Here is a 17,995-nt window from a genome sequence, read left to right as displayed (position 1 = left end):
TTTCCCATCTGTAAACTGATAAATAATGCAGCCATTGGAAACTGAAATTGTCTTGCAACAGTGATGCATAGATTTAGCATTTTTATAGAAGATTTTATGCATATCCTACAAATGAGTCGAGAACATAGTTGACTTGCTTGCAATTAAATTCAAAGTTCACATAGAACCTAAGATGAATGTTTTCCCCTCTTTTGGGACACACACACAGAAACACACACACACTCACATAATGGTAAAATGTACATAACATACATTTGCCATTTTAATCTCATGTTTATGATTATATATATGATTCAGAGCCATTAATTGCTTTCAAAATGTTGTGCATTTGTCACCATTATTTCTTAAAAGTTTTCAACACCCAAACAGAAACTGTAGACCTGTTAAGCAATAACACTTCATCGCCCACCCACCAGCCCCTGGTATCTGCTAATCTACTTTCCATGTCTATGGATTTTCCCATTATAGATATTTCACATAAGTGGAATCATACAAGATTTATTCTTTTGTCTGTTTTATTTCACTTAACATAACATTTTCAAGGCTCATCCTTGCTGCAGGACATTATCAGAACTTCATACATTTTCTTGCCTAAATAATATTCTGCTGTATAAATACGTCACATTTAGTTTATTCATGCATCAGTTGATGGACATAGGTTGTTTCTACATTTCGACAATTGTGAATAAGGGTAAGATTGGATTTTAATAAATAGATGGGCAAAGTTGAGATATTCCTTGACCTTTAGAATTCTTTCTCTCCTTTTCAAACTTGCCATCCTCCACCTCTCTAGAAAAAATAATAATAATAAGTAGGGTTATTTCCTTTGGAGAGGGAAAAAACTTAATTTTAAAGGAATCACCTTGGTAAAAATGAAAAAAATTTGATAGATAATTGAAAATAGCCATTTTACATCCTTAAAAAACAGTTAACAATCATCTTTAGAAAAAGTACATTTCTCTACTAGTTAGTAGAAGAAGTTTTTTAAGAAAATTACCTTTAATCGGCATCTGTCTGTGTGTAAGAAGAAAGAACAGGAAAATCATCAGCCTTTTCTGCTTCATCATTGGAATATTTCAGAAAAACAAAATGATCTTTATAATCCTGATAATTATCTCAAAAATGGTGTTTGTTACACAGGATAAAACAAATCGTTTTTCTTTATACTTATTCAGCTTCCACACCACTATTTCACTTCTGGTCATCAAATGTGTGCTTTTTTTCTCCCTCACACCAAACAATTTTTAAATTCTTGGCAGACAACAGCTGGGTGTCCTATGATTTAACTCAATCATTTAACTCATACGATCTCAGGATCGTATCAGACACCATAGGCTAACGTTCAGTCCCACAAGACTGCCCCCACTTCAAAAGTCAGTAACAAGATCTAGGGTGTCATCATTGCTTCTGACTTGGCAAGTACAATTGCAGAGGTTCCAGTAACCCCCTTTCTCAGGGTTAATGATTTTCTACAATAGTGTGTAGAACTCAGAGAAGCGCTTTACGTATGATTACAAGTGTATTATAAGAGATACAACTCAGAAGCTGACAAATGGGAGATATGTGTTATAGTTTGAACGTATCTCAAAAATTAATATGTTGGAAACTCAATCTCCGATGATTGGGGTTGGAGCCTAACAAGAGGTAATTAGGTCATGAAGGCTTTGCCCTAATGAATGGATGAATGTCATTATCAAGGGAGTGGGTTAGTTACCAAAGACTAAATTTATTAGAAAAGTGAGTTTGTCCCCCTCATGTTCTCTCACTCCCACCCTCACCCATACGCCTTGTTCCATGGGATGACATGGCACTAAGGCTCTCAAGTGCTCTTGGACTCCCCAGTCCTCAGAACCATAAGCCAAATAAATTTCTGTTTATTATAAATTACCCAGTACGTGGTATTCTGCTATAGCAAAATAAAATGGACTCAGACAGAAAATTGGTACTGAACAAGTGATGATGTTGCTATAACAAATACCTGAAAATGTGAAAGCAGCTTTGGAACTGGGGAATGTGCACGGGTTAGAAGAATTTAGGAAAGCAGGCTAGGAAAAGCCTAGATTGCCATAAATAGAGCATTAAGGGCTGTTGTGGGGAGGACTCAGAAGAAGAGAATAGCTGTAAGAAAAGTCTGAATCTTCTTAAAGTTTATTTAAGTGGTCATGATCAGAATGTTGGTAGAAATATGAGCAGTAAAAGCCATTCTGATGAGGACTGAGAGAGAAACAAGGAATAATTTATTGGAAACCGAAATAAAGCCTATCTTTGTTATAAATTGACAAAGGATTTGGTTGAACTGTGTCCATTTTCAAGGGCTTTATGGAAGGTGCAATTTAAGTAAGAGTGATAAACTATTAGGCTGGTTTTTGCCATTGGATATAATGGCAAAACCGCAATTACATCTGCACCAACCTCATAGGATATTTGGTAGAAGAAATTACTAAGCAAGATATTGAAAGACTTGCCTGGCTACTTGTAACTGCTTACAGTGAAGTGATAGAAGTCAGAAGTGATGCAAAGAGGAAATTTATAACTAAAAAGGAAGCAGAATGAAAAGACTTGGAAAAGCTTAGCCTGCCATGTCAGGAAGAGAAAAAAGAAAGAAAGACACAAACAAAAAACAAAACAAAACAAAAAAACATGCTTGGGAGAGAACACTAAGAGTGTGACCAAGTGACCATTTGCTAAAGTGATTAATATGGATAGAAGGAAGCCAGCTTCCATCTAACCAGACAATGAGAGAATGCTCTTGGAAGCATTTCAGAGCTATCCCAGGTGAGCCAGAAACTTGAGGGCAAGGTTTTCAAAGAAATGCCCGTGGAACCTTAGAATCTGCTGCCCTGTGACATCTAAAATTCAGAGATCCCTGAATTCTGGTGCAGCATCCCTCGGCCACCCCAGCTGTGGCTCAGGTGAGTCCAGGTGTGGCTTTACCCACTGTTCCCAAAGTTACAAGCCATAAACTTTGGGAGAACTCATGCGATTCTAATTCCGCAGACAGACAAAATGCAAGAGCTGTGTGGCCAAGATGGCGTCCGTCTAAATTTCAAAGGATGTCTTGGACAGTCTGGGGACATAGACCTGTCACAGGAGTAGACACCACAGACAGCACCCACTAGTGCAAAGCCTAATGGTGCTATGAGAGTGGAACAGCCCTTGAGACCCCAGAACTGTAAAGCCACCGGAGTGTAGCTCCAGGAGCCGTGCAGTTGCAGGTGCAAGATTTTAACCCATGATAGCTTCTGGATGGATTGTGCTCGGCAAAGCCATAGGCATGGGGCTGCCTGACACTTTGGGGACCCAGTTCCTAACCCACTTTGTGCTCCGGATTCAGGACATGGAGTCAAAATAAATGATTCTCCAGATTGAAGACTGAATGTTGTTTTCCCTGTTGGGTTTTGGACTTACTTGGGCCAAGTTACTCCTTTCTTCTTGTCTATTTCTCCCTTTTGAAGTGGGAGTGTCTATTCTGTGCCTGTTTCACCATTGTATTTTGGAACCATGTACCTTGTTAATTTCAGAGGCTCACAACTGAAAAATTATTTGCCTCCAATGAATTGTGCCTTTAGTGTCACTTATATTTGATTTAGATGAGACTCTGGACTTTGAACTTTTCAGTTGATGACTGGAACAAGTTAAGACTTTTGAGACTATTGGGATAGAATGAATAAATTTTGCACTGTAAGAACATACATTTGGGGGACCAAGAATGGAATGCTATGGCTTGAATATGTCCCCCAAATTTATGTGTTGAAAACTTAATCTCCAATGCAACACTGTTGGAAGGTGGGGTCTCATAAGAGGTGATCATGTCGTGAGAGCTCAGCCTGAAGGAATGGATTAATGTCATTATCTAGGGAGCGAAATAGCTGTTACAAGAGTGGGTTTCTTTTAAAAGCGAGTTCAGCATATTTTGCTCTCTTGCGCTCACCGTCCCTTGCCCTTCCACCTTCTGCCATGGGAATATGCAGAATGAAGGAGTGCAGAGTGTCCATGGCCTCTCTGCCCTTGCTATCCTCCCAGCACCCCCAAATGTTCATCAACTTGGAAACTCTGAACTCTGTCCTTTTGGGTTTTTATGGTCACATCATTAAGTAGGTATGGCTGACTAAATCACTGACCACTGGTGATCAACTCATTCAGTCCCTCTTCACCCGCTTCCTTCATGGAGATCGGAAGTGGGGGAGTGTGGGAGCTAGGGCTGAAAGTTCAGAACTTTTAATCACGTGGTTGGTTCCCCTGGCAACCACCTCCCATCCTGTGGTTATCCAGGAGTTTTAGAAAAGTCATCTCATCAATGTTAACTCAGGTGTGGTTGAAAGGGGCCTGTTCTGAATAACAAAAGGCTCCTTTCTGTGCTTTATTGCTTTTTATTCCTTAGGAAATTCCAAGGGTTTTAGAAGCTCTAGGTCAAGAACAAGTTGAAGACCAACATGGAGATGGTTCTCAGCTTACAATGATTTGGCTTACTATTTTTTGACTTTGTGATAGTAGCAGAAGCAATACAAATTCAGTAGAAACCATATTTCCAATTTTGAATTTTGGTAATCTTCCTGGTCTAGTGATATTCAGTAAGATACTCTCTAGCAAGGCTGAGCAGTGGCAGCGAGTAGTAGTTCCCATTCAGCCACATGCTCACTGGGGTAAACTGACATTTGACATAGTCCTGAAAAATCCTATTGCTGCTGACCCATAAACAAGCATCCATGTTCCAGTGCCTTCTATCAGCTCTTCTTAAGCCTCACTGGAAGAGAGAGAAATTGATGACCCTGGTGCTGTAGCATCCCCATCATTCAAAAATTAATTTTAGTTCAATGCTTCAAACATATTTCAGGCCCAGTGTGCTTTCAGCTGTATGTGCTAGTGGTGGCTACTAGTACAACCAATCTGTTTTTCACTTTCAGTACAATATTCAATAAATGACATGAGATATTCAACATTTCATTCTAAAATACGCTTTGTGGTAGATTATTTTGCCCAACTTTAAGTTAATGTAAGTGTTCTATGCATGTTTAAGGTAGGCTAGGCTTATCTATGATGTTCAATAGATTAGGATATTAAATGCATTTTTGATTTACAATATTTTCAACTTATCAAGATATTTCAATAAATCAGATTTATTGGGATATAACTCCATTGTAAGTCAAGGAGCATTTGTACATAATTCTTACTATGCCACTATATCACATTTGCCCATGGCTTGGACTTATGTAAATGGTTACCATTAGAGGCACAATAAAATTCCATTGATTTTTAGATGTATTGGCCTTGACATTCATGGTGGTCCAATGATATCTGAAGGGCTGTTCTATTGTCACAAGTGAATTCCTATTTACAGACCCTTTGAATCCACCAGCAAAAAGTGTATTAAAAGATCAGTGAATATGTACGTGTTCAATATCTACTGCACGCCTGGCTGTGCTCATAGCCTTCAAGAGCCACAATTCCTGAAACAAAATCATATTCCCATTTAACATATCAGCCAACTGACCCTCTGAAATGGTTAATCAAATTTGCCCATCATTACCCAGATTTTAAGTGATGATGCCAAAATTTAAAGCCTCGTTTTCTGACTGAGAGGAAAATAAACAGATAAACAGAGAAGAAAATGTAAATCACAGTCGAATTGGATACTTGAAGTGCAGATCAGAACTAGGCACAGTCTTTAATTGTGTGGAAAATGTAAATTGCTACTAAAGATAGAACTTCCAAATTAAAGAAAGTAGAAATAGAGTCTGCCATATATTGTCTTTTGAATGCTGTGCACAGCTTTTAATATCCAGTGTTAAATGTCTCAGCAACAGTCTTTTATGTCTGACAAATTGTCTAAGAGGTTTTGCAGGTCTGTCAGGGTTTGTGCTTTCATATAACACAGTTTTCCAAGCTGACTCCAGCCTGTAATTTGTTCTAAGTGTATCTTTTCTTCACGTGGTTTGGCTGAGCCATAAAAAAATTCAGGGGAAGCAACATACTGTGCATGCCTGATTCTACTTGTAGAATAAATTGATCTATGCAAAATCACTTAATCAGCATCACACAGGATCAAAAGAGGAGTGAACTGGCCACATTCCTTAGGTCAAAATAGTTGAAATTACATAGCAAGCCCAAGGACTTATAATAATGATAACTTACATTTGTGTAATGGACACTAATATCCTGAAAGCTTACACTTATATTAATCTCCCTTTTTAAGTATGACCACATAACCATTAAGCAGGTGTTCTGTCCATTTTATTGTCGAGGAACAACCAGGTATGGAAGCTAGTCTCCACAGAGACTACTTCTGTGAACCCCCCTGTGAACCACTCCTCCTATTATTCTGCCTCTTATGTGGTCTTTTCCCACACTGAATTTGGGCTGGCCTTGTTGAAACATTAAATGTGGCAATAGTTTCACTACGTAACATTTGCAACTTTTGCCTTGGTTTCTTGGAACATTCTAGGGAAAGCCAGCTACCATATAAAAATTCCACCAATACCTCTAAGTTGGCCGTGCTGTGAGGAATCCCAAGTTGGCCACATGGAGGTGTTGCAGTCATCCCAACATGTGATTAAAGAAGCCATCTTGGCCATCCAGATGAGGTTAGTCTTCAGATGACTACAGTCCTAGCCACCACCTGACTACAACCAGGTAAACCCCCAAGCAAGACTTTCCCAGATGTTTCCAATTTACCCATAGAACCATAAGAGGTAATAGATTGTTACTTTATACACTAAATTTTGGAGTGGTTTGTTACATAGCCTTAGGTAACTGGAACACCCGGTCTGTTTAGCCATTATTGTTTTTCCTGCTGCACCAAAAACACAACTAAATGAGGAGCATAATTTCAATCAACTCTCAGCTGGGTATCTGCTTTATGCAGAGAACTGTGTGGCGCATTGGTTTCCACAGGAAGCAACAGAACTTCACTTGGAGAGCAAGGGATTAGACAACAGATACACAGTGTGATAGATATTACAAAGTAGTTCTGAGTTCTCCCTTGGATTCTGCTGCTACCTACATTACTTTACTCCTCCAGACCTCAAATCCTTCTATAAAAAGAGAAGTTTGGCTAAAATGACCTGTAAGTTCCCTTTCAACTCTATCAACTGATGAAGCCGCAGTTGTGTGTATGTGTGTGTGTGTGTGTGTGTGTGTGTGTTTTATCTCAAAGAATATAAATAAAAATTTGACAGTTGTCATCTCTGAATAACCTTGCTATAAGGCTCTGGTTAATATACAATGGGAATGCATGCCTTGGGCAACAAAAATCCATACATTTTGTTTGTTTTCAAGGGAGCATATAGAAAAGTGAGCATGAGGCAAGATGAATAGACCAGATAATAGACTTACACTTTGAATTAATTACCTATTACCTAACAAATTACTACAAACTTAGCAGCTTAAACCAATATACACCTATTATCTCAATTTCCCTGTGACAGGAGTTCAAGCACATCCTACCTCTGCTGTAGCCTTTCCAAGCAGCAGTCAAGATTTCAGACAGATGACTTTCTTATGCGGAGCTTGAGGCCATCTTCCAAGCTCACTTGTTGTTGGAAAAATTTAGTCTTTGAAACCGGAGTATTGAGATATTTGCTTTCTTGTTGGATATTGGCTGGGGACACTCTCAGCTACTACTGGCCACTGCAGTCCCTTGCTACTCTCGCAACATGGCAGGTGATGCCTTCAAAACCAGTAGAAGAATCTTCCCAGTGTGAGAAGTCTTACATAACACAATGTCTTTATAGCCCTTCACCTTTGCCATATAAAGTACTCTAACCAAGAGAGTAAATGCCTCATCTTATTTATAATTTCTGCTCATATTCAAGGCGAGGGTTCTATGCAGGATTTGTATATAGGTAGGTGGAAACCAAGGGAGCCATTGTAGAATTCTGCCTGCCACAGCCTTTTTTCTGATATTTATATTAAGTTTCTGATCTCTATCTTTGCCTTCTTTGTTTTCTAGCTCTTTCTATGAACAGACATGTTGGAGAAGAGATTCTCTTTTGCATTGACAGGCATTTTAGCCTAGAGGTAAAGCATTTTAGTTATGAAGAGAATACGCAGGAGACAAATCTGGCTCTACCATTTACTAGACATGTAACCTTGGGCAAATTGCTTAATGTCTCTGTGCATTGGTTCCCCATCCATATATAAAATAAGTGAAATAGTAGCATTTATCTCATAGGTTGATATGAAGGTTAAATTAGATAATACCTAGGTTTTAATAAACACGTGAGTATTATTCCTTTACTTTCTGTCAAAGATGATACCAGTCATGAGAGCTAACTAGGAATTAGAAAGACTTACTTTTACATATTTGCAGAGTTGATGAAATTGTGATCTCTTATATGTCCATTGTCCACTTTCCATAAAATGTTCATAGAATCTCTGTGAAGAAGGTATCATTATCCCTATTTTACGGAAAGGTACTGGAAGTTCAGAGCAGTTAAGGAAATTGTCCAAGGTCACATAGCTGTAAAAAAGGATGGGAGATAAACTTCTAAATTCAGGTCTTCAGAATCCAAGGTCAGAGCTCTTTTCAGTAGGCCAACGTGAGAAAGTGGTATTAGACCTGTTCATTATGGCACTGTGTGGTAGAACTCAGATTCACGAGAGAATGTAGGTCGAGGTACAGTAAGTATGAATTTCAATAGCCAATTTGGAGATATCACGGGTTACCTTGGAGAACTATTCATTGTTTCAGTATTCAAGAAGAGGTCATATAGTAAGGCATAGTGAAAAGAGCTTGGGTATTAGGGTGATTTTTTTGATTAATAAATATTTACAGCTCCTATGTCAAGTATTGTTACTATTTATTGTGGATCTAATGGTAAGCAAACACAGGAAGCTTGAATTGATTATTTCCCCTGAGGTTTGTGAAGATTACATAAAACAGCATATTATAAAGTATCTACCAGTGTCTGGGCCAGAAAGGGTACTTCCAGAAGGTGGGCCAGATCATGAAGGTGGGATGTGGTAGAAGGGGCTTTCACATAAAACTGACAGCTAGTCTAGAGTTACCCTTCAATCCACAAACAAGCAGCAATATTCCTTACTTATCATGTGCCAGGCACAGTGTTAAGTGCCAGAGGGTTGCAATCAAAAGGAAGAGACATCCATGTGTTAGTTCTAAGTGGAATATCTATCAAACAATAGAAACACAAGATGTTGCTACATAAGATGGAGTAATACCTTCATCTTTGTTGGGCCCAGAATTGTTTTATGAAGTTGGAATTTAAGTTTGATATTGATGCATTATCCTATTTTGGTAGTCTGATAAGCTAATTAAAGAGCCTACTACTTGGTAACAATTTCATCCATTATTGTATTTAACACTTTGCTATTTGCTAGTCAATAAAATAGACTCATTCTCTGCTGTATCTCATTTAATTGGAAGAATTCTGATAACTCTGTGTGTTGATCACATTATGTGTTTAAAATACAGAGAGAAGAAAACATGCATGCAAGTTTAAAACCTTAGAGTTGATGCTCTAGAAGCAAAGCCTGAGGGGGGATTCCTGTATTCTTGGGAAACACATTTACTGAGAATAGGGTAGCAGAAGAAATGGGTAAGGTAATGTGGGAAAAGGATGAAGTTTGAGAAGAAATAAGTAAAAGTAGGGTTTCAGAAGAAGTCTAGCCTCAGCCTGATCTCACAAGGAGCTCTGAGCATGAGTCGCACCAGAGGTTGTCCTGCCCAGAGGCAATGAGGGTGAACTGTTACCCTACTACCCCCCATGCCCCATCCCACATCGATCAGTCAATCATTAGTCATGCCCTAACCCTAGGAAAGCAGGAGAGTTGGGTGGGCAACACTTCCCGGGCATCTTCAGGTAAGGAAACTCCTGCCAACTAAGAGAAATCCTTCAGAAAATAGTCAGGGCGAGTCACCAGAAGACAATCTTTGTGGCAGCCGCAGTTGAGAGCACTTCTGTGGTAAATGAGGTCTGGATGAAGCATTAACAGCAATAGCTACAGTCACATAGCTGGGAAGCAGAGGAGGAAAAAAGGCAGTGCATTTCTGCCGACTGGTTCAAAACCAGTTTTGGTCTGTCTCCTAAAGTCCCAAATGTTTTTAACCACTAAATAACATATGCACTGAGTTTATAGTTTTTACCTACTTTATCTCATTGAATTTGAGTATTCCCCAAAACAGAGTACAGTATATATCTGCCCATTTTTATGGAGAAGGAAATGGAGGTTCTCAGAATCTGAATCTAAGATCCCATGGCCACTGATTGGTACAGCTGGGATGCACACCCAGGTCTTCCGGCTGTCTCTCTTTACTGTTATCTAACTGGGAAATTTGGGCAAAATGGAATAAAGATCTTGACATCAGGGAGAACTAAAGCACCAAGGTCATTTTCTACATCAAAATACTTCAGTGAAGCAGCTAAATCTGATGATGTCCTCTTTAGCTTTGGCCTTCCCTCATTGTGTGCTGTTTGGAGAACCCTGTTACATTGCTCTGGCCTTTAACTCAGGCTCAGTCTTCCAAAATGAGCTGCTGTCAGTTAGGAGCATGTTTTTTCACATCCTTGTTGCATCAAATCCCAGCCACTGCTTTGCTTGAAGGTGATCTTGGCGTCACCCTAACTGTCCGACTCCAAACCCTAGATGCCCATAATTTCCCTTACAGCTCTGCCTAATAGACAGATACATATGCTTTATGTCTTCCTCCACTTACCCACAAACAGATGGACTGAAAAGGAGCAGAGACACCGAAGACAAAATTTCGTTTGTAAGAAACAATGGCTCTATCAACATGGGCAAGTCCTTTAATTTCTGAGTTTATTTTTCTGTAAAATTAATAGCCCATGTTCTACTTCTTAGAGTTGTTATATAGGTTAGAAGCAATATATTTAAAATACCAAGCACATGGCAGGTGTGCAACAAATGATAGTTATTTTTATGCAACAGATACACCTGCACAGAAGCCAAATTCACAAGGGTGCCTGCTAAGTAAGCTTCCAGCACTCCAGCCTTGGAAAGCAGTAGCTTCTCATTGAGTTTAACACATTTGACATGCCACTTAGACAAATCTCTTGCCTACCTCTACCCTCTACCCCCGGTCTCTCCCAATGACCACTGTCTTCATGTCTCAAGTTTCCCTTGTTCAGAGTGCCCTGCTCTGGTGACACCACTGCCATTCATGCCCCAGTTTTATGGCGATTCCTCCATGAAAGCTTCCCATAGGAAGGTCAGGGTTTCTGTGGCCCACAAGTTAAGTGACCTGCCCTGCCACGCGACCTCTGGGAAGATTCTCTATTTCTTAACATTTCTGACAAATGACATTCTGGAGAGGGTCTCTGATATTTTTCAACTTCTTTTGTGATACGTGATGTCAACATTTCCCATTTCTGGACTATTTCCCTGGAGTGAGCAAGAATCCTTTCTCCTGAAAAAAGTGACATGAGGTCACGATCACTTTTTATTTTTTTATTATTATTTTATTTTATTTTATTTTTTTGAGATGGAGTCTTGCTCTGTTATCCAGGCTGGAGTGCAGTGGTGTCATCTTGGCTCACTGCAACCTCCTCCTACTAGGTTCAAGTGATTCTCCTGCCTCAGCCTCCTGAGTAGCTGGGATTACAGGCACGCACCACCATGCTTGGCTAATTTTTGTATTTTTAGTAGAGATGGGGTTTCACCATGTTGGTCAGGCTGGTCTTGAACTCTTGACCCCGTGATTCACCCACCTCAGACTCCCAAAGTGCTGGGATTACAGGCGTGAGCCACTGTGCCCGGCCAGGACCACTTTTTAAACCTCAGTTTCCTCTTCTCTATAAGGGGGCTAGTTGATTTCTCTCAGCAATGTTGCTGAACTGAATGTCAAACCATGGAACACATTGCCCCACCCAGTCTATACACAGCTAAATGTCTTTCCCCTTGTACTCCAAGACCCTCTGGATTTGTATTAAAGTCCAGAACAAACAGTTGATGTCTACTAGTTCCTGTTGTATTTTCTTTTTATATTCTTGAGGAATTAATACCATGTTGAGCACATGGTAGGGGCTCAAAAAAGTAAAATTTTAAAGAATAATGGTGACCTGTGACTCCACCCCTGTAAGCAGCAGGCACACTAGGCATTGGCCTCCCCTACCCTGCATCTCCTTTCAGTTGGGTAAGCCTCCCAGCACAGAAGGAGTAAAGCACCCTATGCTCAGAGGCATGTCACTTTTCTTAAATTCGCAAACCTTCAGGCTGTGAGCTGATAACCAAATGGTGTTAAAAAGATTTCAACCCTATCTGATTCCAGGAGGAATGGAAAGGGAAAAGGTTCTGACTCTGGAGTGTCAAGTGTGTAAATATTCCAATTCTAATAGCTGAGGCTTGGTTCAGTTGCTCTCAGCTGCCTCTCTGGAAGGACCCACCTAGATCCCCCAGGCTGCCCCTGGGCTGGAGTGGTCTGGATAGGAGCCCCACACCTTCCACTGACATCTGTCTCTGTTAATGGAATTGGTAGGAGGCATGTTTGGGAGGGACTGGGTGCCTATTAGGCTCCCGAGTCACTGCATTTTGGCCCTATCAGGACAGGCCAGGGTCTACTACAGAGCCTCCTTTGAATTTGACAATGCTCGGTGATATCTATTAATAAATACCTTGGGTAAATCTGGAGTGAAGGTTTCTTACCCCGTGTACCTTCTTAATGACTGGCTGGGGTTGTACCAAAAATGAATGAACATACAGTGCCACTAGGACCTCTGACCCCTTGCTCATGGTAGACTCATTTGAACATTCCTTTAGCCACAGCTCTGCACCCCCAAATGAAAACGTTGGGTTTACATTCACTAATCATTTTACACTAGACCATCCCCTCCATTGACTATGCCAGTCCCAGCAGCCAGATTATGTTCCATGTGCCGGTCCTGTCTTCCTCCACTCCTCCCCGCTACCTCTTGCAACAACAGTTCACGCTTCAACCAGACCATCCCTGTCAGGGCACAGGAATTTACAGGCCATTTGCAAAGAGCATCTTCTTCAGAGTCAGAGACTCTCATTGCAGTTTCCTTTCAGTCACCATATTCCCGAACGGGCTTGGAAACTTTACTTAACCTTTCCGAGGCCTCTTATTTCTTCAGCTCTTCAACGAGTGTGGTAAAAGCAAGGTCCAACGATGCGCTGCAGAGGGAGGCTGTCTGCCTATTGAGAAGTACCCCGTCCATCAGGGGCCTGCTGTAAATATTTCCGCTACTTCCTCCGGGGGAGATGATGGTTTAATAACAACTTTAATGGATTATAAAGAGGAAGGCATCCTCTCCGCTGTCTGCGCATGATATGGCGTGGGGCATAGGCCACGCTGAGGTCAGGTCAGGCTGGAGCCGCTGAAATATACCAAGGTGACTCACTTCCCTGATAACACTGCTGAGAAAAATGCAGGCTTCTTCTTGCCCTTCCTGTAGCTGGGACACACCTCTTAGGATGGAAGATACTTGGCACCTGGGAAGAAATGTCAAGTCAGGTCAGGAAGAACCGGCTCTGAGTCTGGGCTTTTCCTTTTGAGCTCAGAAAGAGTTGGGTAAAAAGTAAATACATAAATAACTTGTGCGTTGACACTGAGTAGCCTCTAAGCCTGAGTTTATAGTCAATGTGACCTTGGGCAAGTTTCTCATGTTCTCTGGGCCTATTTCCTCCTATTTGAAATTTCCATAATAATATCTGCATCCTGCGGTTGCTTGGAGAAATTTCAATGAGTTCTTAAGTGTAGGAGATGATTAATAACGTCCATTTCTGTCATATTCCTTTGGTATAAACTATGTCAGGAAACCGGTTTATTTTGCTTGTTTGTATTTTCTCTTTTATTGTAATGAATGTTTTATTTTTATTAAAATCTGATGTGTTTAATTTTGTAAAAGGCTGACTGCATGAAGAATGCATGAAAAAACTGAGGATAAGATGGGTTTATGTGACCATCTCCAACAACCTGGCTGCTCAGGGGCAGAAGTAAAACTGAACTCCAGCCTCTCCTCTCGGGGCAGGTACAGTGGCTCTCTTAGGTGCTACCCTCAACTCTGCCCTTTTCTCTTTTTAACTTCAACCCTTGGGAGTTTACATTTTCTTTCACATTCAGGACTCCAAATTTAGAGTTGATTTTGAAACATACACATATTTATGTCTCAGTGCATATGGAATATATGTCTATAATGCCAATGTATCTTTAAGGAAGTAAGCACTTTCAGACTAAGCCAAAGACTACTACCCTTTTAGTCAGCCTTTCACAGAACCTACAGGATGAAGACACACATAGATTTTGCAGTTTCTCTTTTCTATTCTAATTGGCTTTCTGGAGGCCAATTGCCACCTGGGGCAAAGTACCCAGGCCCAAGATCATTCTGAAGGCCAAGGGTTTAATCCTCTTTATTGTAGGTTTCAACCACTGCTGAGATCAGAAGCGTATGCAAATATTCTTTGAGGTCAAGATGGATCCCAAGGGACCTCTAGTCAGTCACTAACTGCTTCTCCATCCTGAATATTGCTTAGTTTACTTGAAGTTTACACGTGGGAATGGGTAAAACCGTGACCTCCAAAAATGGCAAAGAATCATCAAGGAGATAAATCTTACAATCCAAGTAAAAATAAATCTGATGATCACAATGAGACATTAAAAATTAAAAAGAGCAATGCAGAAAGGAAAGGGGAGAGAGAGGATTATAATACCCGTGAAAAACATGGTTTTTTTAAAGTAACAAAAGAATTTAGATTTTGCAATGAGTGCAACACAGACAGCTATTTTGAGTTGGGGGCAAGTTAATTATATTCAAAAAAAGATAGCGTCTCCAGAAAAATCTTTTTTTTTTCAGTGAAATAGTTTAGTTCCTTCATATAGAGACATATTACACAATGTTAACAACCATGAAAAACAATACAAAATGCCCTCCATTTAACAAGTAGAAAAATATAACTAGTATATATGGCAATTGTGAATCTAATACTGTACAGAAGTACTTTATGGATTTTACAAATAAATTATACCTTAAATGCTTTTTTAAAATTCTTTTTCCCCCCAGATGTACACCAGAACTTACAGTAGGAAAGTTTCTGAGCTTAGCTTATTGCAAATCAGTGCCAGTCAAATGTTCTGCCAACAAGCTCGAAGAATTTCTTATTTGGCTCATGAAAATATTCGTGCAGTTTATTGAGTAGTTTGGGATCTACTTGGGGGTGCGCCCGGCCTTTGGACTCATGTAAGCAGCGGTCCCGGCCGCTGTCCCGCAGGCAGTAAAAGCCCTTGGTTTTGTTAAAGTAGAAGTTCGAGGCATTGATCTGCGGCGACAGCTTCAGGAACCTCTCGACCTTTTGGATCTCGGGGAAAGGGTCCCTGATGAGGCGGTCGCCGTCCACAATGTGGATGTGGCGCAGCGGGAAGAAGCGCAGCCAGTTCTGCATGTGCACGTGGTAGAGGCTGCGGTTGAGGGCCTTGTAGTCCACGTTGAGCCGGCCGTCGCGCACCAGGAACTCCTCGATGGACGGGTAGGGCTTGCGCTTCTGCATGTGGTTGTAGAACACTTGGGTATAGTCAGATAGCACGCGCTCCGACGGGTCTCGCAGGATGAGCAGCAGCCGGATGGACGGGTTCATGCTGTGGACTCGCTCAGGCACTTTGGGCGACGTGAAGTACGCGGGGGTCTTTTCCACCGTGAGCTGGTGTGGCCAGGAGAAGGGCATCTGGCTGAGGTACCAGCCCAGGCCGTGGCTGTAGTGCTCCTCCCAGTCGAAGAAGTGGACCTCGTTCTCCGCGGCCGCCACATCGGGGTGCAGGCTGAGCATCTCCAGCAGTGCGCGCGTGCCGCCCTTGCGCACGCCGATGATGATGGTCTGCGGCAGCTGCTGGGCAGAGCCGTTCGGGGCCGCGCCATCGCGGACCTCATCCTGGAGGGTCACCGCTTTCCGCAGAAGCTCCTGCTGGCCCAGCTCGGCGGGGCGGGAAGGCACTAGCTGGGGCTGGGCCACCAGCAGCACCGCGCCCAGGAGCAGCGCGGCCATGCTGGACACCACGGTGGCTTCACTGGGCCGCGCGTCGCTGGGTCATGAAGCGCCGCAGCACGGAAGCCTCCTAGTCAGTGGCACATGGGAGTTTCAGGCCTTCAATTACTAGGGAACAAGAAGGGAAGATATTAACATATAACAAATGCAGGGATAATTCAACTAATAACTCTGTAGCCACTCTGCAGTGAGGGCTATATTCACCCCCCCCCCCCCCCCGGGACTCTCAGTTTCTTATCCTATAGGGGAGCAGATGGCAAACATTTTCTGCAAAAGGTCAGAGAGTAAGTATTTTAGGCTTTAAGGGACATACTTTATGCCAACTCCAACTTCAACCGTGCTATTATAGATGGAATACAGCCATAGACAACACACAAGGGAATGGGTGTGGTTGTGTTCCAAGAACACTCTATTTATGGGCACTGAGTGAATTTCATGTAATTTTCACGTGTCATTAAATATTATTTTCCTTTTTACTATTATTATTTTTTGCAATCATTTATATGTTTAGCTGTTTGGCTGCATACAACCAGGCCAGGTTTGGCCCCCCACAGAGCGTGCTAACCCTTACTATAAAGGAAAGGGTTGGGAAGACCCTTTGGAACTCAGCAAAAATCAATAAAATATCTACTACTCACCAGTCCCTGGCAGAGGGGTAGGTGATATAGAAGCAGGCTTTGTTCCTGCCCCTACTCTTCCAGCCAGGGGCTGTCATCTAACAAAGCATGTAAATTACTATGAAAGACTTCATGATTAGTCCCAATTCTTCACCCTGTGTCCAACCCTTGAATTGGCCTTGCCACTAGCATATGAGCAGATGTGACAACATATCAGTCTCCAGTCTGGCTGCAAGAGGCCTTGTGTGTTTTGGCTCACCCTCTTTCACTCTTGCCTTTGCCATGAGAAGAATATGCCCTGGCTAGCCCATGGTCCCAGGGGAAGGATGAGAGACACACACAGCCATCCCATCTCATGAGCGAAGATACATGATTGTGGTTTTAAGCCACTGAGTTTTGGAGTGGTTTGTATTGCAGCAGGAAATTGGCAAAAGTTAATTGATGCAGCCTGATTATAGGCATCAGGGTGATATATGTTATGATTGTAATTTAGGTAGGGTACTACGAAGACACATGTTCATTCATTTTGCCTAAAATAATTGGGGATGGTTTCACAGTGGTGGAAGCATTTGAAGTAGGCCTGGAGGGATAAACAAGTGAAATTACTACAACGTACAAAAAAGCCTTCATGTGTCCAAAGCTTTACTATTGATAATGTGGTCTCATACTCTGCTCAGCTATTGTCTCTACAATCCTACATTGTAAGGTAGGAAGGCAGGGCTGATGTCACCACCATTTTTCTTTCTTTCTTTCTTTCTTTCTTTCTTTCTTTCTTTCTTTCTTTCTTTCTTTCTTTCTTTCTTTCTTTCTTTCTTTCTTTCTTTCTTTTTTTTTAGATGGGGTTTTGCTCTTGTTGCTCAGGCTGGAGTGCAACGGTGTGATCTCAGTTCACTGCAACCTCCGCCTCCGGGGTTCAAGTAATTCTTCTGCCTCAGACTCCTGAGTAGCTGAGATTACAGGCATGTGCCACCACGTCCGGCCAATTTTGTATATTTAGTAGAGATCGGGTTTCTCCATGCTGGTCAACCTGGTCTTGAACTCCCAACCTCCAGTGATCTGCCCACCTCGGCCTCCCAAAGTGCTGGGATTACAGGAATGAGCCACCGCGCCTGGCCTGTCACCACCATTTTATAGAGGCTAGCCTTGTCTAAGGACACAATTCTATTAGTCTATTTCAAAATTCAGAGCCCAAATTGAAAACTCTAAACTCAGGGTTCTTTAGCCACAAACCACCTCTTTTCCACAAAACTTCTCCTCTTTACCTGTTTAAGATTTATAACGTGGCCGGGCGCGGTGGCTCAAGCCTGTAATCCCAGCACTTTGGGAGGCCGAGACGGGCGGATCACGAGGTCAGGAGATCGAGACCATCCTGGCTAACATGGTGAAACCTTGTCTCTACTAAAAATACA

At 41.7% G+C, this 17,995-nt stretch overlaps 1 protein-coding gene across 2 annotated transcripts in view; it reads right to left on the bottom strand.

Annotated features, from left to right (window-relative positions):
* Nucleotides 1-11,721: 11,721 nt before the first annotated feature.
* HS3ST1 (heparan sulfate-glucosamine 3-sulfotransferase 1) overlaps nucleotides 11,722-17,995 on the bottom strand; it is a 35,067-nt gene continuing 28,793 nt past the window's right edge. Inside the window, exon 2 of one of the 2 annotated variants that reach the window (XM_030923747.1) lies at nucleotides 11,722-16,077. In XM_030923747.1, coding sequence (XP_030779607.1) covers nucleotides 15,046-15,969 — 924 coding nt within the window. In that variant the 5' untranslated portion in view covers nucleotides 15,970-16,077 and the 3' untranslated portion in view covers nucleotides 11,722-15,045. The remainder of the gene's footprint in view (nucleotides 16,078-17,995) is intronic. The other variant, XM_010357597.2, reaches the window with a different exon arrangement.

The sequence above is a fragment of the Rhinopithecus roxellana genome, chromosome 2 (assembly GCF_007565055.1).
Source record: "Rhinopithecus roxellana isolate Shanxi Qingling chromosome 2, ASM756505v1, whole genome shotgun sequence".
Lineage (NCBI taxonomy): Eukaryota > Metazoa > Chordata > Mammalia > Primates > Cercopithecidae > Rhinopithecus > Rhinopithecus roxellana.
This window is presented reverse-complemented; position numbering and strand designations above follow the sequence as displayed.